This window comes from Phoxinus phoxinus (assembly GCF_949152265.1).
Source record: "Phoxinus phoxinus genome assembly, chromosome: 17".
Taxonomy (NCBI): Eukaryota; Metazoa; Chordata; class Actinopteri; order Cypriniformes; family Leuciscidae; genus Phoxinus; species Phoxinus phoxinus.
The window spans coordinates 4,759,658-4,783,330 of NC_136892.1; the positions used below are offsets into that span (position 1 = coordinate 4,759,658).

Here is a 23,673-nt window from a genome sequence, read left to right on the forward strand (position 1 = left end):
CTTACATGTTTAAAAAGTTGTTGTATGTTTATGTTGAAATTTTCTGAATTAAATGTTTACCTTTTTCATAATCTGTCTATAAATGTTTTTATCTCAGGGGATATGTTGCCCTTTTAGGGGTATAAAATGGCTTTTATGGCTCATATATGCATTGCAAAATAATGATAATTAAAAGTTCCCCAAAAGAGTTTTGTGTCTTATATTTAACATTAACATGACTTTTTTTTTTTTTTTATTATCTATGAATAATCAAGTAAACCCGTGTTGAGAGTAAAGGTTTAACAGTAATATCTTACATTTACTTTTGAAAAATACTTATTTAAAGAAAGTATGAACTATCAATCAGATGACAGGAGGCATGAAGTAGATTGTGTCGGCTACAACATTTTTTTTTCTTCCGTTTTCTTCAAGTTTTGGTCATATTGATAATTTATAGGCCCTAGAAATGTGCATATTAAATATTATACAGTATAGGCTAATATATTCATTAAATAGCCATTATATTGTTCAACAGGATTTAAAAAAATAATGTTTAGTTTAAGTTATTGAGAGAATACATGTTTCTAAAATGTAATAATTGTAATACACATTGCCTAACAAGCATTCTGTTCTCAGTGGATTTATAACCCACAGGGTTTGTACACACATTAATATAAAAAAAGAAAAGAAATTCATGAAATTGTATAATTTGTGTCCTAATAAGATGGAAAATAGTAATAAATTAATTTTCTGATTTCTCTTTATGGTCTTGCCCTTTTTGGGGTTATAATATAATATAATATAATATAATATAATATAATATAATATAATATAATATAATATAATATAATATAATATAATATAATATAATATAGTATAATAATGTAATGTATGTAATATAATATAATATAATGTAACGTAATAGAATAGAATAGAATAGAATTGTAATATAATATAATATAATACAATATAATATAATATAATATAATATAATATAATAATGTAATGCAATATAGTTGTAATACAATATAATATGATATGATATGATATGATATGATATGATATAATATAATATAATATAATGTAATATAATATAATAATGTAATTAATATAATATAATATCATAATATAATGTAATGCAATATAGTTGTAATACAATATAATATAATATAATATGATATGATGTGATATAATATAACATAATACAATATAATATAATATAATACAATATAATATAATATAATATAATATAATATAATATAATATAATATAATATAATATAATATAATATAATATAATATAATATAATATAATAGTATGAAACCCCATTTTTCAGGCTAAATTATTTAAATAACTTTTTTTGGGGCAAGACCGAGCGCTCGCTTTGATTGGTCAGAGCAGAACCACGTGACCAGGGAGTCACGCGCTTTCCAGGAACCCGTCAGGAAGAAGATAAACAAAACAAACCAGAGAGAGGAAGACGGCGTGGATTGAGAAGAATTGACATTAAGTTTTCCTAGAGACGAATAAAATTTGGAGTTACAACGATTTTTTCTTGTAAATGGGTTGCTTAAAGGTGAGTCATCTTTTTTAACTATGCCAACGCAGTGAATTATGCAATGATAGTTGTTTAATGATGATAAAAACAGTGTCTCTTGTAGTTAGCTCTCTGGCTAAGTTATGCTAGCAGAGGGGAGGGACGCGGAGGCCATAGTGTTGAAGCAGCGCTAGTTCCTCTAACCCGTTCTCGTCTGTTTATCTCACTGGATTCAGAGCGATATTTTATCGTGTTTCGCAGCTTGAGGTGCCCGTTTGTCCTTTCAGATCAATATTTTCCCCGTGTTTGCTTAGCTTGCCAGTCATTGGTGCTGAGTAAGGGCAGGAGGTGTTGGTTCGCTTTCAGTTACACAAGAACTTCTAGAACATTGCAGGACCCCAGAGTTTTCTTTTTAGTGTACAAACCCAGTCCAGATCTCGACTAATACGCTGAAAATAAAATTAGATGCATTAAATAAAGCTTCTCAGAATTGGGAAATCAGTGATTTTTTTTTATTCATAGATTCTTTTTACGGTGTCTTACTATAAGTCTGCAAGGGTACACGCCCCCCATCATGCACGATGCAAAGTGAAATGACAAAACACGATGGGTTCCGCGTTTTATAGAATGTCTTTGGGACATTGATAACTATCCCAACTGATTTAAATGTGTTTTGATCGTGCACCAAAAAAAAAAAAAAAAAAAAAACCCCGCATTAAAATGCAATTTGTGGTCAGTTTCAAACGAGTCGTTTAATCTCAAGTTCATTTGCCTGCTGTCTTGTGAAGGCTTCAAAATTGACCGTTTGTCTGCAAACTAAAAGTTTGCGGAAATAATGTTTTGCATTCCATCTGTTTACGTAACGTGTGGAGGCCTGCGATATTGTTTGTTGCTCGTCGAGTCAACCGAGCTTAGTGGGGCGGGTCTTGATTGACTGCGAATTGGTGCAATCATTAATATGCGGAGGCGGGATGTGAGCTTGCTCACAGCCAATCAGAACGCTCCATTGCGTGGGTGTTGGCGCAGTATCGCAGCAGGGTTAGGTTGTCGCTATTTGTTTTTGAAGGGGGGGCCATGTTGAGTTCAGGGTGTTGTTGTGAAGTGTTAGTAGGTCAGAATAAAGTAGGATCTCGCCCACAACGCTAATCGTTAAAGCAACATTCCTTTGGTTTAATGCAGTTTTTGCGGATGTGTTTAATCTGTGAGGTCCCAGAAGTGTTGAAATGTGAGCAGTCAAGATATGTTTAGTGGGTCATTCTGTCTTCATGGCCACATTGCAGGGGTGGTAACCTATAAGAGGGATAGCATTACATCAGCTTGCTATATATTCAGGCTTTTACTAAGCCACGTGTTGGCTGATGAGCAGACAAAAAAGTGAGCATGCACTGAATTTTGAGTGCAATGTCATGGCAAAAGTGTTGGATTTGGACTTCACCCCGAGGCCTGTACTGACAGTATGCACATGTTTTATAGCTGGATTTGACCTTTCATTGCCATGAAATATTAAAGTACTAAAAGTCAAACAATCAGCTATGAAACCGAGCTTGTATTTCCTCTAAGCTAAGGAGTGTTCTCGTCCTTGTTTGGATAAGTGAATGAATAAGGGGTTTACCCAACCTAAGATTTGAATTTCTCAAATGCCAAAACATTAGTTCACTTCAAAAGTTTAACTCGTTTATTTATTTATTCAACTCACCCTCGTGCAGGTGGCACAGGTGCAATTGTGAGCTTCAGTCTTAATAAAAAAATGTAATTAAACTTAATAAAAATAATCCCATGCAACTCCAAAGTATTATGTATTCTGAAGGCATACGGTAGTTAACTAATTAATTAATTATGAAACAAATGTTATTTTAAATTTTAGTGTTTCTGTAAAAAAAAAAAATGTAGGTGCTTCACTAATGTCGATTATTCAAAAATTCTCCTTTTGTATTTCATATGAAATTATATGTTTAATATGACGTGATGGGATAATATGATATGACAGTCAGTCAATAGTTTAAAGCAATAATCCACAACCTAATGAAAATGTTCAGTTGCCTTCCAGAGAGCTTCAGTTGTCCTTGAGAAGCATGCATCGCCTGTGTGTGTGTGTGTGTGTGTGTGTGTGTGTGAGGAGTGTGCTGTTGCCGTCTCAGCGAGCAGAGACCTCTGACATTTGCAGAATAGTCTGTGCATTTGAAGCCTGGACTGCAAAATGCACACCAGTTTGTAATTAGCTCAGACTGTCATTTTCAGGTGCAAACAGACATTGGAGCTAATAAGACATGTCTAAACATCAGACTGTCTCCAGTCATACTTCCTGAGTATTAGCCACAGTGTGTCTGTACTCTGTAGATTTAGCGCAAAGGCCACCAGTTTGATCACAGCACGCCTACGCATAAGAGATTCTTCAGCTTGTGCATAACAGAGTGACGTCCTGCAAGTGCAAACTGCAAAGAACTAGTATACAACCAACATGGACATAAACTAGGAGGGGTGGGTGATGTGATGTGACCCAAATCTTATATCTCGATATGAGTCATTTATTACACGGTAATGGTATCACTATATTGCTTGGGTTATTTTTGCTTTAAATAAGGTTTTTATGATATTAGCATTTCGGATACCATTTGAAGTTTCATAATTCTTGTCACCATTTTCAATATCACACACAAAAAAACTAGGCTAATACTAGCCTAAGTAAAAACAAAACAAAAAAAGTTTACAGAAGATGCGTAAACTGTGAAAAAGAAACTAATTACAAGAATATAGGGGGGAAAAGAACAAAGACACACATGAAATACACCTAGCCTACATGAAAAACTTCAAGCACAATATATAAATATTGGATTAATTGTATTCAAATGTATTAAAAACACTGCATTGCCTTCACGGTGTAAGTGAATCTATACATTTGATAAAGTTACAAAAGTGATTCAGTCAAGAGGAGTACAAGATTTTCTCTTTTTTTTCGTGTTTGATTAACATTAATAACACAGACAGACAGCAGCCGGTGTATTAGGCTGGTGTCACTTTAATAGTGATGGTGAAAAGAAGCTTTGTGAAGCACTGAGGCTTTCACTGCATCAGAAACTGGTTCATCACTCGAAGCTTTTCAACACGGTGCACACTAGTGACATCTTGTGGTCAAAAGGTGGAAAATATGCCTAGATGACTCAGCCATTCTTCATTGTTTCAAATAATAATTCAGTTTGTGTTGCCAAAAGCATATACGGCAATACAAATATTGAATCTATATAAATAACAGTCTTTCGGGTAGGGCTGTAAACGATTAATCGCGATTAATCGAATCCAAAATATAAGTTTGTGTTTACATAATTATATGTGTGTGTATTGTGTAGAATTATTTTGTATATATAAATACACACACATGCATGTATATATTTAAGAAAAAAAATGTAATTTATATATAAAATAGTTCTATTTATATGTAATATAAATAATTTAAAAATATATGCAGTATATAAATGCAAATATTTCTCAAATATATACATGCATGTGTGTATTTATATATACAAAATAATTATACACAACACACACACACACATATATTATGTAAACAAACTTTTATTTTGGATTCGATTAATCGCGATTAATCGTTTGCAGCCCTACTTTTAGGTGTCTTTACTTGCATTCTGTATCATTAAATGTATAAAAAATAATACAAATCAATAAATTAACTAATTGCGTTGGTTACTTTAGTGTTGTACAGTAGCCTACTGTAGCAGTTTTCTGCTTCGATTCACATAAAACTTTGGCCAAAGTCCTAAACATGAGTTCATAGACAAGGCTCATATATGATCAAAATAAATGACGATTTTTGTCGAATGGTCAGTTAAAGTACTTGTGAGCTGGGGATTAATACTGAAATTGAAAATGCACAAAACTACACATGTAAATATTCGGATTATGATTTATTGTTATCAAAGAAGCGAATAACACTTGAACTGCGCAAGATGTTTGTGCTATTTCCGAATCCGAAGCAGTCACGTGGTTGTGTGCGAAAACGAAGCTTTGGATGTCACGGATCACGTGGTTTTGGCAAAAATAATCATAATGTGAGATGTCAAGTGCGCATATCTCTCAGACAGCACTGAGATACTGTCTCTCTGACAGTATGCGCATTAGGGCTTTGACTCCGAACTTCGTTATTCGAATATAATTAGAATATTTAAAAAAAAAAATGATATTTGAACGAATATTAGGCAGCCTTTAATTTTCAAACCTGTTATGGGCATTATTTTTTTGTAAATGTGTTTGCTTGTAATTGTAAACGTTGTTTTCAATTCAGATTCCGAGGCTTTTTCACGCCTGGTGAAGTTGTGAATCGCGAGCTTGACGTTAGCGTCCTGGTTAGCGCCTATTTTGTATACCAAAACAATGGCCAATAAATAATAATTTATTTATTTTTGATAGGAACAACAGTGTCAGCGAAAGCATACTGTTTGTGTTTAATCCAGGGTCTGATTTTTAATATATATATATATATATATATATATATATAAAAAAAAAAAAAAAACAGTCGTGACTGTGTTTTTCTTCTGCCTATTGACATTGACTGATACACTGCCCTCTGGTGGACAGAACATATGCAACTTAAGTTTGATACCAATATAGGTCTTACTGAAGGCATTTAATGGTCAAAATATAAATATTTGAATATTAATTCAATTAATACGAAACGAACTTCGAATATCATTTTTGGGCACAAGTCAAACCCTAATGCGCATAACAAAATGAGTTGTCTTACGCTGCTTACAATGGACTTCAATGGTTTAAAATAGTTTTTAAATCGCAATACTTAACTCATGCATCAAGCCACCTCGGTGTGTAGCTCCACAATTGTTTTACTGTTTTTGTTAGTTTGACCTGTCTTTAGATTATCAGTTTCATCAGGGATGAACTGCTGAACATTCGGCAGTACACACCAGCCAATCATTCACCGGTTTTCATTATTCGGACTGTTGTCAGCAGGGCGGGGCTGAGAGCCATGAGAGCGGAGCGAGGCCGGTGTTGCGAGTGCTAATGAGCGTCACCTGCGCGCCACACCGTCTCGAGTCTTACGGAGGAGCTCTAGAAGGATAAAAGGAGGAGTGGCGACCAGGCCTGGACTTTACTTTGTATTTTGTTTATGTTTGTGCGCCAGTTGTCCTTGAGGGTCTGCCGCTTTACTGTAGTTTTATTGTTTGTTTATTTTTGGATTAGAGTTTTATGTTAAATGTTTGCCGGTTCCCTCCTCCTTCTTCCAATGTACGTTGTTACATTGGTACCGAAACCTGGGAGGAAGGAGAGAAGCGCTGCCATGTGGGGAAGTCGAGGTGCCATTGAGTTGGATTGAGCAGAATCTGTTGCCAAGAATGCATGAGGCGGTGGATCTGGAGGGATCAGTGAGGGGACGGATATACTCGCATCTGTCCACCAAAGCATGGAGGAGTGGCTGCCGTTGGGTCGGAGGAGACGTCACCGCATGTGGAGGAGCAGGTGTCGCGGGATAAGGGCCTCGCAGCCGGGACGTCGTCGAGGAGGAGCCGTTGCCGGCCATCAGAGGAAGGGGGAGAATAAGGTCCACCTGGGGCATCCAGTGCGAAGAAGTTCTCCCGGCTGGTTGGGAACCGAGCGAGCGGCAGTGCATTTTGGGAACCGGACCAAGAATTTTTTTTATCCCTCTCTCTCCTCACTCATCTCTGTCTCTCCTCATCCTTCCATCTCCTTTTTTTTCACCTCGTCTGTCCTTACCCCCAGGTGCTACGGGCGCCGTGACGGGCACCCCCTGGCCTGCGAGGGGGATGATGGGAGTATGTGGCAAGCAGTGTGGGGCTGAGAGCCGTGGGAACAGAGCAAGGCCGGTGGCTCAAGTGCTAATGAGGCGTCACATGCACGCCTCGATTTGTGCTACCTCCCATTTAAACAGTGGGAGCAGAATTCGACTGCGAAGAATGCTACCAGCATCATTTTCATGTGGTTTGAGGCTTTATTAACGTCCATATCAACCCTACCCTAAATCTACCCTTAAAAAAATGCAAAAAAATCATTGGTAGCACCTCTGATAGGTAGCGTTATTCGTCAGAACACCAGCGTGCTAGTGAAGCTCTGACAGCGCTGCTTTAGACGGCGTTGCCTAGCATCCATCTGGCAACAAACGGACAAACTTCTTCTCCTGTCCTGAACAAATAAGGACTTTTTAAAACTCTGATGCTCTGTGTTTCATGGAAACCTGGCTGAATGTAGCCATCCCGGACAGCGCGTTACATCTGCCGGCTTCCAGCTGTTCAGATCAGACCACGACGCTGAATCAGCTGGGAATTCGCGAGGCGGTGGGACATCAATGAAAAGTGGTGTACAGTACAGATGCAAAAGCATTGAAGAAGATGTGCTGTCCCGATCTAGAAGTACTCCTCATCAACTGTAAGCCTTTCTACTCAGCGTGGGGGTTTTCCTTGTTCATTCCCGCTAGTGTTTACATTCCTCCGCAAGCGTGTGTGAACGCAGCGCTGCAACAGCTGGCTGATCAGATCATAGACATGGAGCAACAAATCCCAGACTCTGTTATAATCATTCTCTGGGACTTTACTAATGCAAATCTCTCTCATGAATTGCCCAAACACAGACAGCATGTTACATATCCCACTAGAGACAGTAATATACTGGACCACTGCTACACCACCATAAAGGATGCATATCACTCTGTCCCACATGCAGCTTTGGGGCTCTCTGATCACTGTCTGATTCATCTTATGCAGGCAAAAACGTAATCTAAATCATCTAAAACTGTAGTAAAGGCTGGGACCAATGAAACAGATCAGGCATTGCAAGCCTGTTTCGAGTGCACAGCTGCTGCCACCGATCTGGACAAGCTCACTGAAACTGTTACATCATATCAGTGTCTGTAAGGATATGTGCATTCCTATCAGGACTTAATTAACACAACAATGACAAACCACAGTTCACAGCAAAACTCAGACAGCTTAGTCAGGCCAATAAAGATGCCTACAAAGGTGGGGACACAGTCTTGTATAATCAGGCCAAAAAGACACTGACAAAGGAGATCAGAGATATTCAAGAGAAGCTACTCTAAAACTTCTCTACAGTTTTCAGCCCTCGACTCTGCATCAGTGTGGAAAGTCCTGAAAGACATCACCAATTACAAGACACCATTCCCCCACTGTGTCGAATCAACAACTGGCCGATGACCTGAATGAGTTTTATTGCAGTCTCACGACCCACACCCGTTCCAACCTTCACTCCACGCATTCATTAACACCTTCAGCAACCCCCCTCTCCCAACAACCTGTGACTGTGCCAGGTCTTCCCGAAACAGGAGACAAGGAATGCCCCAGGCCCAGACGCCGTTTCACCAGCCTGTCTAGAAAACCTGTGCTGACCATCTGGCCCCAGATCACTGATGCCAAGCGAAGTACGTTCCTGCTTCAAATGCTCCACTTTCTTCCCCATCCCTAAGAAACCTCAAATCACAAACTGAATTACTACAGACATGTTGCCTTAACGTCTGTCGTCATGAAGTCACTGGAACTGGTGCTGGAGGACATCGTTGGACCCCCTGCGGTTTGTTTATCGGGCAAACGGGTCTGCAGATGTCAACATGGGACTGCACTACATCCTGCAACATCTTCCAGACCTGGGACTTGTGGGAGGATCCTGTTTGTGGGCTACAGCTCGGCTTTCAACACTATCATCCCAGATATGCTCCTGACTAAAGTTCTCTGTACCCATCCCATTTGTCACTGGACCATCAACACTGGCGCCACCCTGGGTTGTGTTCACTCCCCACTGCTCTTCTTCATGACTGCACAGCAACGACTGCACTGCAAAAGACCCCTCTGTCAAGCTGGTGAAGTTTGCAGACGACACTACACTCATTGGCCTCATCCGGGACGGTGACGAGTCTGCTTACAGAAAGGAGATTAAAGAACTGGTTATCTGGTGCAGTCACAACCTGGAGCTGAACACGCTCAAAACAGTGGAGATGATTGTGGACTTCAGGAGGAACACTCCCCCCACTCACTATAATGAACAGGACTGTGGCAGGAGGTCATTCAGGCTCCTGGGCACCACCATCTCTCAGGACCTGAAATGGGACACTCACACATATTATGCTCCATTGTGAAAAACGCCCAGCAGAGGTTGTACTTCCTTCACCATCTAAGGAAGTTCAATCTGCCACAGGAGCTGCTTCTGCAGTCATAGAGTCTGTCCTCTGCACTTCTGTGACTGTCCGGCCACCAAATCAGACTTCAGAAGACTACAGCGGAGAGTCTGGACTGCTGAGAGAATCATCGGTACGCCCATTCCCAATCTCCAAGAATTATACTCATCCAAAATCATTTTCAAATTCATTCTGGAACATTCTGGGTCATTCACATCCAGGCCACTTCCTCTTTGAACTGTTGCTGTCTACAGAGCACTGAGCACCAGAACAGCCATTCATATTGTGTTTCTTTATTATTTATTATTTTGTGTTGTCGCTGTCATTCTGTTTGTGCACTGAAAGCTTCTCCCACCAAGACAAATTCCTTATATGTGTGAGCATACTTGGCAATGAAGCTCTCTCTGATTCTGATTGAAACGATAAGGCTTCGTGACTGTGTAGCACAGCAACGTCATGTGAGCGAAACCGTGATCGAGACGATAGTCCAAAATCTCTATCGTTTGGCAAATTTCTACCGGTATATCGCCTACCTAAACCTTCATACAGGCATATGTTTCCTAAGTTTGAATATTGCAGATAAAGTAGATCATTTTCAAGGTTTCATTATTGGTAGTTTCATACATTGTTTAGTACATTTCATACTATTTAATTTTAACATGACATACAATATTAAAATGATTCAGTGTTAATGTGACTCATTGAAAATATTGATTTAGCTGAAATTTGCCTAATGATAAAAGTACATTTTTGCATGCATGCACTTTTGATCATTTTTTTGGGTGCACAAACGTTTAAGCTTCTGACAATATTTGACAATATTTGATGTGCACTATGTATGTACTGTGTAGATCAATGTTTATATGTGAATAAAATAAATAAAATCTCTTCATCATATAAAGTGATTGTGTCTTTTCTGAAGACTTGGATTAAACCACACGCTTTTTTCAAGTTTGAAAGTATTGATTACCTGGACTTTTAATGAATAAACAAAAATTTGATTATTAATATCGTCATGTGCAGTTGCAAAAATGAACAAAAATGTACCCTAAGTGTTGTAATTGGAAATTAGAGGAAATTATTGAACTTAGTCTTACAAGGAGCTTTAATTGGTATGAAAGTAACTTTCTTTTCACCATTTGTTTGCTTCACTAGTACAAATGTGCTTTGAATCAGATCCCTGTTTAGTTCTCAGCTCATTGTAAACCATAACCTGGGTCATTACCTGTTGGACAGGGCATTACCTGTTGGACGTGTTTGTATTCAGTCTGAATAATGAACAAGTCATTCAGACCAGTTTTGTGAACCTGTCCAATTCATTTCAAATATTGCTGCTTATTGTATACACCACCTATAAACAAGTTTTTGTTTGAAAGAAATGTAATATTTTTATTCAGTAAGGAGGTATTAAATGGATTAAAAGTAAAGGTAAAGATTTGTTAAATTATTAGATTTGAATTTTTTTTCCCGATATATATTTTAAATAAAATTTCTATTCATCAAATAATCATGAAAAAAATTCATCACGGTTTCCACAAAAATATGTGGAAGTAGCACAATTGCTTTCATCATTGATAATAATAGTAAGAAAAGTTTGCAAATCAGCATATTATAATAATTTTTGAAGGATCATGTGACATTTTACAATGTATTCAAATATAAATATATTACTAGAAAGACCAAAAAAAGTGTCCAGGGTGCTCGTTGGGGTCGGGAATTCAAATAAATGTAGAAAAGAGAAAATCCAAGGCACTCTCCTTCAAAATGATTTACAAAGCCTTTATTTTACTGGCTATATCATAGTAGAAAATTTAAAAGACATTGGGGAAAAGCAACCCACGCGTAGCGGCGCAAACAGCCTTCATCAGGGTAACATATTACTGTTTGTACTGTATTTTCTTCTTTTAAAAAATGCAGCTTTGGTGGGCATAACAGACTTCTTTCAAAACATTAAAAAATATGTGAACCATAATTTAAAACTCCATCAAGTAACATTTTGAAATGACGTTTTCAGAAAGGGTATTCAATCCAAAACCCATAATTTCTACAGCTCAAATCATGTTTCCTCTGGTCTATAGTCTGTCACTCCCAGATCATATTTCTTTTCCTATAGACCTTTCATTACAGCCGCTCAGGGACGTGTATTCACGAGAACAATGCTTGTTTACTACACACGATAATCATTATCAGCTGCTCTCCTTTCATCCGTGCTTCTATATTTTCACATCATCCAACATGTTGCTATTAGTCGTTGCTAAGCTGGCCTAGTTTTGATAAATAACATGAAGGCTGATTTCTTCAGTGAGACTGTACTTTTGATGTAAGTCCGTCCGCATTGTCTTCCTTCCCATGATTCTGCTGAGATGAGTTATGAGTTATACAGGTGGATAATATATTATGGCAGGATTGCTCATACTGAGAGCCTGTGTCTCTTCCTCTTTTCAGTTTCCTATGGCAGGTGTCTCATCACTCTTGACTAAATTGCCCCATAATGTCCATCAATAGCCCAGCCCTAGTTTTGACCAATGTACGTGTTGGTTGTTGTGGTAGAGCTCAATGCAAATCACTATTATTATCACTCACTCACTCACTCACTCACTCACTCACTCACTCACTCACTCTTAAAAATTAAGGTTTCTAAAGTTTTTTTTTTGTGGCAGTGATGACAGAAGAACCATTTTGGTTCCCCAAAAGAACATTTCAGTGAACAGTTCTTAAAATAACTATCTTTTTTTCTTAGTGTGAAAAACACTTTACTTAAAGGTGCATAGCGCAAGATTGTGAGTTTTTGCAGAACTATGCCACCTCTGGCGGCAAGCGAAACTGCAGCCAGAGATGTGCACGCAATAGACAAAAGTTTTCTTTTTTTTATCTTACGTGGAGTTTGCGTTGGTGTTTGAAATGAACTACAAGCAGATCTCTTACAATCCATCTTCTACGGCGAATACACAAACCTGCCAGACATAGCTATGTGAGCGTGCCGTGAACGCGCATGACGTCACGCCCAGTCTCAAATTCCGGCCCGAATCCCTCTTATTTATTTTATTTTACAGGATTATAGAGACAATCTCAGTGATCAGAGAAGGGCTCATTCAGCCCATCAGGCAATTGTTTAAGCATGTATGGGTTAGAAAACGGGTATTTTTAACATGAAAAGTTGCTTAATGCACCTTTAAAGCCTTTATATATAATGCATTATACAATTATTTTTAATGCATTAATTAGGCCTATGCTTTATAATGCAGAGTATGGTTCATGAATATGTGTAACAGATGTAACAAGGAATCTGCAAATATTATAATGCATTTTAACTTTGGTTACAATTATTTCTGAAAAGATATAATGCATTATAACGTACATTATCTTTATAAAGCAGTATACATAAAGTCTTCAAGTAAAGTGTTACCGAACATTTTAATAATCTAAAGAACCTTTTTCCACTGTAAAGAACCTTTCGTGTTTAAGACTATTTTAAATAGTGTACTTGTACCCCATTCACACTGACAGAAGTGTTGTCTCTGGGAGTTGCCAGGTCTCCGTACTTGTTGTCGTTAGCCCTGATGTTATTGGTGGGCTGCGTTCGGTGCCTGATTATCATGCAAATATATGAATTCACGTCTTTTAAGTGTCACATATATTACTGAAGCTAAAAAAGCTAAATGTTTCCAGTTCTTTGTTTTGTCAGTTAGCAGCTTAGCCTGCTAGCTTTGCATAAGGCGAGAAGTATTATGTACTTTTAAGGCTGCATATCTCGGCTACTACGTCAAGCGCCACTGAAGGCCTCGTCAATTTGAATGAGCCTTTGAAGGCAGCCTTTGTTTCGCGTCCTTCATTCAGCTCACTTTGAATGATACATTAAGTGTATCCTTCACTTCCTTAAATCACCCACAATCCTTTGCACACATTCCAATTCACGAAAAATAACTGACGGAAAAACGAGTTGGCCTTTGAGCTTGAGTTCATTATGAAATGCCGGACAAAATAATGTTCAAAACATGTTACCTTGTTTTTTTGGTGTAAATTAATCACTTAACACTAAATTGCTAACAGTGTTAACAGTGTTACTGTTAATATAAAGATTTTTAATTCAAAGTATTTTAGTTTTAGGAGTACTTTCGAGCCGTGAACGTGTGACGCAGCAATGAGCACTTACGAGAGTAGACCATCTCATTGGCCTTTTACAAAATGGCGCCCTAAGCACTCGCGGTCTTCCTACAATGCATGACGTCACCCATTCAAAGCAAATGAGAAGCGTTAACGCTGACGCCTCGTGTGAATGCACCGTATGCATCAGACGTTCAGCCAACGGTCCATGGACTATGTTTGTCATGGTGTATCAGAAATCACATTCTTCTGTGAGTAGACCTGAACTACATTTGAATGAGAACAAAGTTTGTGACCATTAGAAAATGTATGGTCTATATAGTATGAATGTGTGTTGCGGCCTCAAGTGATCGTAAAGTGTCCATCAGATGCATACTGTAATCTCGGTGTAATACTATTAGTGCGTTCAGGTCCTCTTGGGAAGTTTGTATTTGGGCAATTCAAGCGTTATGGACGTGACATTTGCAGTCAAAACTTGAAATATAAATTCTCAGAAAATGCATTTAATACCAATATATTGAAATGTCTGTTTATATATTCATACTCCCTTAATAAATGAGTCAAGACATAAGAAAAATATCAGTCTACACATGTGTTTTATGTTTAATGTGAGGGAAATACACATGCGTTGTCTTCGTGACAAAAAAAAATCTTGCATTTTTAGGTGGCAATTTTTTTTAAAATAATTCTGTGAATTACACTGTGCAAAGCAAAAGTAATACTACCCACCGGATGAAGAAGGGTTGGCTCTCCACAGAACATAAAATATTCATTTCAGTGTTCGCATTTTTGAGGAAAAAACAATGTTACGGACGTGACCGCTCTGAAAGCGGCACTAACAGACTGCTTTAAAACTTTCACAGAGACCTCAAACAGGCATTTAAAACACCACATATTAAGGATTGCATTTCAAGCTAAAATAATATTCGATGATTGTTCGAAAATTAATTTTATTCATTTAGTTAATTTAACGAGTTGGGAAGTTGCAATTACGGCGTTCAAGTCGCTTTAGTTAAAGCAAGATGGCGATGTACCTTTTCATAAAAATTTTTTTTTCTCACTGACACGCCCCCCAGCTTTCGCTTAGCTAAAAATTAGCTATAAGAAACGTTTTTATATTTAAATACAATGCCTAATCTCATATCATGAACAAGATGAACAATTATCAATGGTTGAATCAAACTTGATGCGCTTTTTGATGCTTAATATTTTTTCAGTGTATAGAACAGTGAAATGACACTAACGTGAACTTCAAATACAGCATCTCGTTGGAGACATGGGCATGTGAGCTCTACTGACGTCACTTCATTTGGTAGTTCACTGCTCGTTTGCATGAAGTTAAATTTAAAAGGTAATTTCCCACACCATGTTGTCAGTGGTTACACTCACTCATATCGTTGAAAATGAATGACTGCTGGTCGCTGTCATTGTGAACACTCATTTTGGGCTAACAAGTCTGGTAACGCAATGATACCATGTGATACCTCAAATTGTGCGGCTTGTAGTTGTATGTTTAGGCCAGTAAGTAACTACCCTAGCAATGCCCTAGATAGAAAACACCCAGTGCACACTAGCAATGTACAAACCCCCCTAAACAGAAAACCCTACAAATCAGTCAAAACAAACCACATTTTCATCAGAAAGTGTAAATCAGTGAGTATGCAGTAGAATAGTGAAGTTTTTTCTTCTTCTCCCTCCACTTCTGTGGGCTGTATGCAAACCCTGCCGTGCACGAAGCCGAAGGGTGATAAGGCGCTTATTTGACTTGCTCGGTGCACCAGGAGGAAATGATGTCATCAGGCACAAGAGAGACAGGATTGTTTTGCTCAGCGTTGAAGCTGGCCAGCACAAGCCTCACATGCTCTGGCGTATTTCTGTTGATTTGTTATGCAAAGAGTGTCTGGCGTTTCGGGTCTCACTGCCTATGGCTGTGTGCGAGTCTAGGGGAAAGGGTGCCGCTGACGTCGTTTTAAAAATAGCCGTAGTGTTCGATGCTCTTGCACTATTGCTGCCCATCACACTGATACGATTTAGGGCTCCCTTCTCTTCCTCCATGGATCTCAGGCAACCTCCCTAACTTTTTCGACCATGACCAAACAAAAAACACAATGTTTCTGCGGATGTTTGCAGATGCAAAAAGCATTGATGGCTATGAGACGTACCTGTGTGCTGCCGTTCTAATGTCAGCACACACATTTGTTTTTGTGTTGTTAGTGTTCATAGTCTGTGCCATTTCGCAGCTTGTAAGTGACATTTTGTTTATAGACTTGCGTTTACCAGACTGTGCAGGCTTAGTGTCCTGTATTGTACACTGGTGTTTGTACAGATAATGTGTGTTATTGTAATATTTGTGCTAGCTAACCTCTCTCCTGTTCTGTTTTCTTTCCACAGACAACCGTCAACTGAGGAGGACAACTCAGCCATACTTAAACGTGCTGATAAATCCTCCATATTCAAAACAAGAACTCTTTTTTTTTTTTTTTTATGCTTAAAATCAAATTTTTATCCAGAGATTGACAAAAAGTGAGGAAGATTAAGACAGGGGTGGTCGCATAAAAGATTCCTTCACGGAACTGAAGATCTGTGCTTGGCAATGCCTCAGGTACAGGCCCTGTTGATCAGATTTGGTATCAAAATTGAAATTGATGTGTTTTTGAAGTAGGTCTCATGGTTTGCTTCTGCTTCTTGCTTTCATCTTATAGCCCAGCATTAGCGGTATGGAACCTCCCTTTGGGGATGCATTTCAAAACTGCTCTTTTGCTGACCAGGCACTGACCAGTACAGACCTGTTGGCCAACAATTCTGACCCAGATTTCATGTATGAGCTGGTGAGTAACCCTCAATATCCACAGTTTTATTTATTTATTTTCACATTACAGGCCCTGCACATAACTTGCAGCGGGGGAAAAAAAATTAAAATTTATATTGTGCCTTTGTATTGATTTGTTCCCTTGCTTTAGTTAAATCATGGCCACAATTTCACTTAATTAAAAAGAGGAAACAAACTAGTACAACATGGCTGCGCTTTGTCTAAAACGTTGAAATCAATTCTCAATCTGTGGCCACGCTAGCTAATTTACATGACTTTTCCAGTTCTAAAAAAAACAAAAAACAATTATAAAATTATGCTACCTAAAGATATTCGAGTTGCGAACCCTGGTTTTTCAAAGAAGGTAGTGAATTAAAAAAAGAAATACCTTGTTACTTTTGCTTATTTTAAAGCTTGCTTTATTTTTCTTGGTGCCCTTTTGGAAGATTGATGGGCCATGTGACCTGTGTATTTAACTAAATTAATTTGATTAAATTTGAAGATTTGATAACACATTGTTCAGTTACATTTTTCATGTTTATTTGTATAGCGCTTTTCCCAATACAAATAATTTCAATCTACCTTTACAGAAAATGCAAAATATTACAGTCAACAAGCCAGAGGTGTCCGTGTCAAGGAAAAAAAAAAATTGGTATTGGAGAAAAACCTTGAGAAGCTCCAAAATCATCAGGGGGAGCTCATTCTCTGGCAAAAAAAGTAATGTCCATATGGCTGTAATATACAGTTCATGCAATGGAAGTCATGAATTCATGAACATTGAGTGACAAATTGACTGCATTACTTTTGTATAGAGTTTCAGAAAACTGCCAGAAGTAGTTGTGGTGACATTTCCACAAAGGGATAAGCAGTTATTAAACCAGGTTGCATTGTGTACTTGTGTGGTAAAAGTTACTAACCTCAAGAATGTTAACCAAAGGCTTATGAAAGACCAGTGTGAAAAGTTGAAACCTGACAGCCCAGCATTAATTACAAACCCAAGGTGAAGTGTAGACATGCAACAAGATTTCCAAAGGGTTATGTAAATGACACTGGGTTATTAATTTCACGTGTTAAAAGCCCGCCAGTTTCTTTAGTGTGCCGTATAAAAGAAGTGACATTTTTAATGTTCGCAGGATCGGGACATGACTTGCCGCCAGAGCCCTAGAGGAGACATTTTCACAGTAGGGGACTGCAAGGACATGGACAGCATGGATCATCTACCTGAGCTGGCAGACAACGACCCCGCGTACAGCTCGAACTTTGAGCAGTGGGACACGTACTGGGAGGACTTGACGAAGTACACCCGCCTCACCAGTTGTGATATCTGGGGCACCAAAGAAGTTGATTTCTTGGGCCTTGATGACTTTTCCAGCCCTTACCAGGACGAGGAAGTGATAGGTCGGACGCCTACCCTTGCCCAGCTCAACAGTGAAGACTCACAGCCAGTTTGCGACACTCTTTACCATCCGGACTTGTTGGTGGGTCAAAAGCAGCTTTTGTTTCCACCTTCCACCATGGCAAAGAACGCCAACAGACTCAGCAACTCTGCAACCAGCGCCTCGTTGAGTCGCAACCCTCTGCCAGACTTCGCAGAGGGATCCCAGAAAGCGACCTGGCCTGTTGCTTCCAGCACGGACACAATGGCCAAGGCCCTGTTTCAGGGCCCTTTCAAAGGCCCACCTGGGACTCCAGACAACATGGATTACGTTCGCAAAGCCAAGGTGCGCATCAGCGTACCACGCAAGCCTATAGTTGAGAGCTCTACCCAGCAGGTTAGTGTTTCCACCGTTCCTCAAATCGAGGAGCAGGAGTCGACAGCTTCAATGGTCTGTGAGGATACAGCCATTGCCGCTAACATGGCATCCTCCATTATCTGTGAGAAGAGCGTTGAGACTCCTAAACGAGAGGTACCACGCAGTCCTGGTCCTGACGTAGCGACTCTGAGGACGGTGCCACTCAAAGTCCACTTTCCTGCTGCTGCCGGAGGTGAAACCAGCGCCCTTGGGTCCGACACTTCCGCCGCCGACAAAAAGAAGGAGGAAGAGCACAACTACTCGTTATTCTTAACCAGGGCCAGACTGGCAGCGAAGGCCTCAGCTGACATGGAAGAAGAAGAGGAGGAGGAGGAGGAGGAGGAGGAGGAGGAGGAGGAGGATGAAGAAGAAGGCGAGGAAGAGGAAGAGGCTGAAGAGGCAGAGGGACTGGACATAGATGATGAAGACCATGATGAAGGGTTCGGCAGTGAACACGAGCTCTCAGAGAATGAAGAGGAAGAAGAGGAGGAGGAGGAGGATGAGGACTATGAAGGCGACAAAGATGACTACGTTAGTGATGCATTCTCTGAGCCAGGTGCGAAACTACATGTTTTTTTTTTTTTTTGATGCTGTTATAACCAAATGCATAAAAAAACATACTGGTATTGATACAGATCTGATGCTGTTGCTCATGTGCTGTATGTTCTGTACATTAAGAACCCCAAGCGTCATACTTCTAAAGGTACAATATTCAGGGCCACCAAGCGAGTACACAGTACTTTCAGCACACAGACCTAAAACTAAGTGAGCAGGAAGAGCGAGAACTTGATTAGGGATGCGACATATTTAAGTTTTGACAGGAATGTAAACAAGGCTGTGAGGTAGATGTACAGTGCGTTCAATGGATTGTACTGTTGTTTAACAGCCGACAAATGTCTTTACAGGAAAAAAAAATCCATAAAACCATTTTGAAAGTTGTTTATGTAAAAATTGAGTGATCTTGGACTTTTATACAGTGCTTGATATTGTAAAGACTGTAAGTCTATCCCTCACTTCCTTGTTTTCATCCACGTTAAATTTAATGTGGCGTCTAACCCGACTGAGTCTGTATCACGTTCGTTTTCCTAGATTGTCATCGCTCTCAACTAGAATTGGGAAGTTCGTTTTTTTAGGACTTAGCAACTTGGAAAGTGCATCGTAAGGTTGTGTGAAGATAACCCAAGGGAAGTGAAAGTAGCAGTTGATCTGACCCAATTCTTTACATTTACATGTATGCATTTGGCAGATGGTTTTAGTCAAAGTGCTTTCAAGGTACACATTTGATCAGTTCTTGCTTTCCCTGGGAATCGAACTCATGACCTTGGTGTCACGCGTTTGCACGTAAAGGTTCTTAAAGGCACACATCTTTTTGTGAGCGGCATTTTGGAACTAATAATTTAAGCATTTTGCAATTATGTGTATGTCTGTGTGTGTACCTACTCAAAGGGATAGTTCACCGAAAAATAAAAATTCTGTCCTCAGTTGTTCACCCACATGTTGTTTGAAACCCATAGGACTTTGGTTCGTGTGTTGCAATAACATCTTTTCAATTGAACCTGAGCGATTTCTGTCCCTCGATTGAAAGTACATCCCACCAAAACCTTTTATGTTTCAAGAAGTTCCTAATGACATCGAAATCTGATTTGATTGGTTTAATCCAAGTCTTCTGAAGGTATGTGTTCGCTTTACGATGAACAGATTTAATTTAGCTCATTGGCTCTTATGTGTCAAGCAAGCACATTTCAGTGTCTGTTTACCATATTTGATGTCTATGGAAAGTCTCCATTTAGATAGCTAAGTACACGTGTGTCTGTAATTATTTATTTATTTATTTATTATAATTTGTTCTTTTAAAATGATACGTATGGTTTGCAATAGGCATGGTTTACTTACACTTTTGACCACATTATATGATTCATTACAGCAGTTTGCAATTTTAGGGTTTGGATGATGCTTTGGCGAAACCTAGTGACACTTGTTAAGAAGCCTGAAAACTTTCAGCTAGGGTTTGTTGGAGTGTCATAATTTGTGTCAAACCCTAAATGTGTCCTCATCTACCAATTCTGTTGGAAACTGAAGAGACCCAAATTTCCACCTGTCAGAAAACAATAATTTGAAACCCCACTCACCAGAAGCTTCTTTTCAGGTTGCTCTCAACAACACAGAAGTTTGCATAATGATACTGTAGTCTCCTGTATTTGCTGTTGAAGTGAATCATCAGTCTCGCTGGACTGTCCTCCAATTTTGTATCATTACTGAAATACAGGTATACGTAACAGCAAATGCCAAAACAGAAGTATCAGTACTCGTATTTTTCTTAAAAACTACTCTTCATTTGCTAGATTAAAGTGATTCTATAAATGCATGTTAGGAAAAGATCATGGTTCGTTTCTTTCTTCCTCTCATTACCATCTCTTTTAAACAGGATGTGACACAGATATGGTTGATGATGTCAAAGGTCTGACGACTGGGATTTCCAGGAAGAGGGGAAAGCGTCGATACTTTTGGGAGTATAGTGAGCAGCTCATCCCATCCAAACAGGAGCGCATGCTGAAACCCTCTGAGTGGGACCGAGAAACTCTTCCCAGCAACATGTATCAAAAGAATGGCCTGCACCATGGTGAGATATTTACTGTCCCTCTCATAGGTTCCCACTTTACATTTATGGACCAAAAAAGTGGCTATTCAGTTCACGCTACCGTTTATAATCACAGAAGATCATTATATTGAAAGCTTTTACAACATGTAGGAAATGCCAGCAATTATTTTGAACATCTTCCAGTATGTCCTATCAAGCCTGATATATTAATTGCCAATGCTTGACTGACTTGTTTAGGGAAATACGCATTGAAGAAATCACGCCGGACGGATGTGGAAGATCTTACTCCAAACCCACGAAAGCTGCTTCAGATTGGCAATGAACTCCGGAAGCTCAATAAAGTTATTAGTGACCTGACGCCCGTTAGTGAATTACCACTAACCGCTCGGCCTCGATCTCGTAAGGAGAAGAACAAGCTCGCATCCAGGTAAAGCCTTGCTATTTCAACTACTACTTCTGCTTTCATTTCTCAAAGCCAACACCCCAATGACTTCTCTTAGATTTATTCTTATGTAGTGGATGGTTAGTGAATTAAAGGCTAAAATACAGTGCACCATAAATACTCCAGTACCTTTATTAATGAAGATGTAAATTTTGTATAAGTATGCTGATGAAACGGCACTTCTTGATTCTTCTCTTTGGTTGTTTTCTCCACCAGGGCCTGCAGGCTGAAGAAAAAAGCTCAGTATGAAGCCAACAAAGTCAAGTTATGGGGCCTTGGAACTGAATACGGTATGTTTTGACATTGCAAACAAATATTAAAGGAAGTGCCTGAGATTGTTTATTATAGAATCTCTCTAGATTCTGCTTTGCTACTAACCAGGGGTGCGTTTCCCAAAAGTATTGTTAGCCAACTATGGTCGCAAGTTCTGTCCTTATCAGCTCTATACCTGTGGGTATAGAAGCAGATTTTCTTTTTTGCATGACACGTGGACTCAATAAATCCTTATCTTGAGCCAAACAAGCAAGCTGACATTCAATACAATATATCTTTCATTTTGAATATATACAAACCTTACTTCGTCAAGAGATACAAAGCACAGTTTTTTGAAGAGTGTGCATGTGCGTATGTGCTCCGGTACGTAAGAACGAGCCTATGATTGAATCTGGAAATACACCAAAATAAGTGAAGAATTAGTCCTCAGACGACATGTCTGCAACTTATAGCATTAATTCGCATTAATTATAGCATTAAAACTCAAATGGATAAATTAAAAGTAGTTATTACTTCACCACATGCGTGATTAACTAACGTGGTTGAACAACAAATTTGCAACAATACGTTTCCGGGAAACAGTCGTGACTTGCTATCGTATTTTCCGGACTATAAGTCGCTCCGGAGTATAAGTCACATCAGTCAAAAAATGCGTCATGAAGAGGAAAAAAACATATATAAGTCGCACTGGACTATAAGTCGCATTTATTTAGAAATTTATTTTACAAAATCCAAGACCAAGAACTGACATTTAATCTGGAAAGGCAAGTTATTCAGCTCCACAACAGCACACAGAACAACAGGCTGAAGGTGTCCGGTGTGTTAGCGTAACACATTAACAGTTATTCAGCGACACAATATCATAAAGAACATATACCTGGGAGGCTGAATAGGCTAAATTAACATAAACCAGCGAGTCCAAGCTTCCGATCTCATTCCACAACACTGAATTCTTCCTCTGTGTCGCTTCTGAACAACTCCGCTAACTATCGCGCCCTCTCGCGGCTGTAGACGGTAATGTTTTCTCTTGGTTCATCTCAGTCAGTATGAATTCATTTTGATATATATGTCGCACCTGACTATAAGTCGCAGGACCAGCCAAACTATGAAAAAAAGTGACTTATAGTCCGGAAAATACGGTAGTTGATTTCTTCAACAATGCATTGTTCTATGGTAGTTAAGCAGCGAGTTACGTCGTTGTACGGGAAACGCACCCCGCATTCTTGCAACCAAGCAAATGCATCCATGTATGCCAAGAATGAACCAAAGATATGATTATCTTCTTTTTCAGATCGTTTGCTGTTTGTGATCAACGCAATCAAAGAAGAGATAGTCATCAGAGTTCAGGATATCTCAAACGACAAAGAGACGAGCATGACGGAGAAGTTGGATAAACTCATTGATGAGACTCTAGGTAAGAAAATGTGCTGCATTCTACACTTGTAAAAGTGCATTTAGCATTGACTTCGCATATGTCAATGATGTGTGATCTTGCACAAGCTGTTTTCAAGTTGTCCTCATGCACACTAGTAACAACTTAGATCTGCATGCTTTACAAACGTGGTGAAGCTGCATCCTCTCAAACAGCGGCTGTCCTTGTGCCTTCAAGAATTTTAAGAGCCTCCACTTTGCTTTGCTCTGTTTGCTTTTTGTTAGGGACAATAAGCAAATCACAACGCCACAAAATTGACCGTCGTACTGTTGTCGTAGTTATCAAAACAACTTTAAAAGAACATAAGATAAATGTTTTAAACCTCTTCTTGTCGTTATCACTGAAATATTTTCTCTTAAACCATAACTTAAACCATACAACAAAACAGGATGGAAGCTCATGTCGCCAAAGGCTGGGAAATAAAACTCTTCGGCAATGTTGGTAAAGTTTTTACAAATGGTAATCTTGTGAGTTCCATTACTTTGCTGAAATTGTATAGAAGTGTTAATAATACAACCTCAATTGAAAATTGAAATTT

General features: G+C 38.9%; 1 protein-coding gene across 2 annotated transcripts in view; it reads left to right on the forward strand.

Moving 5' to 3' along the window:
* The first annotated feature begins 1,414 nt into the window (after nt 1-1,414).
* Nucleotides 1,415-23,673, forward strand: part of crebrf (creb3 regulatory factor) — a 32,925-nt gene continuing 10,666 nt past the window's right edge. For both annotated transcript variants that reach the window (XR_013794754.1, XM_079587102.1), the window contains exons 1-8: nt 1,415-1,555; nt 16,179-16,389; nt 16,490-16,615; nt 17,730-18,945; nt 20,815-21,009; nt 21,226-21,415; nt 21,647-21,720; nt 22,995-23,117. Coding sequence is in view for 1 of the 2 variants with exons in the window: in XM_079587102.1 (XP_079443228.1) it covers nt 16,381-16,389; nt 16,490-16,615; nt 17,730-18,945; nt 20,815-21,009; nt 21,226-21,415; nt 21,647-21,720; nt 22,995-23,117 (1,933 nt within the window). In the remaining variant the exon portion in view is untranslated. The remainder of the gene's footprint in view (nt 1,556-16,178; nt 16,390-16,489; nt 16,616-17,729; nt 18,946-20,814; nt 21,010-21,225; nt 21,416-21,646; nt 21,721-22,994; nt 23,118-23,673) is intronic.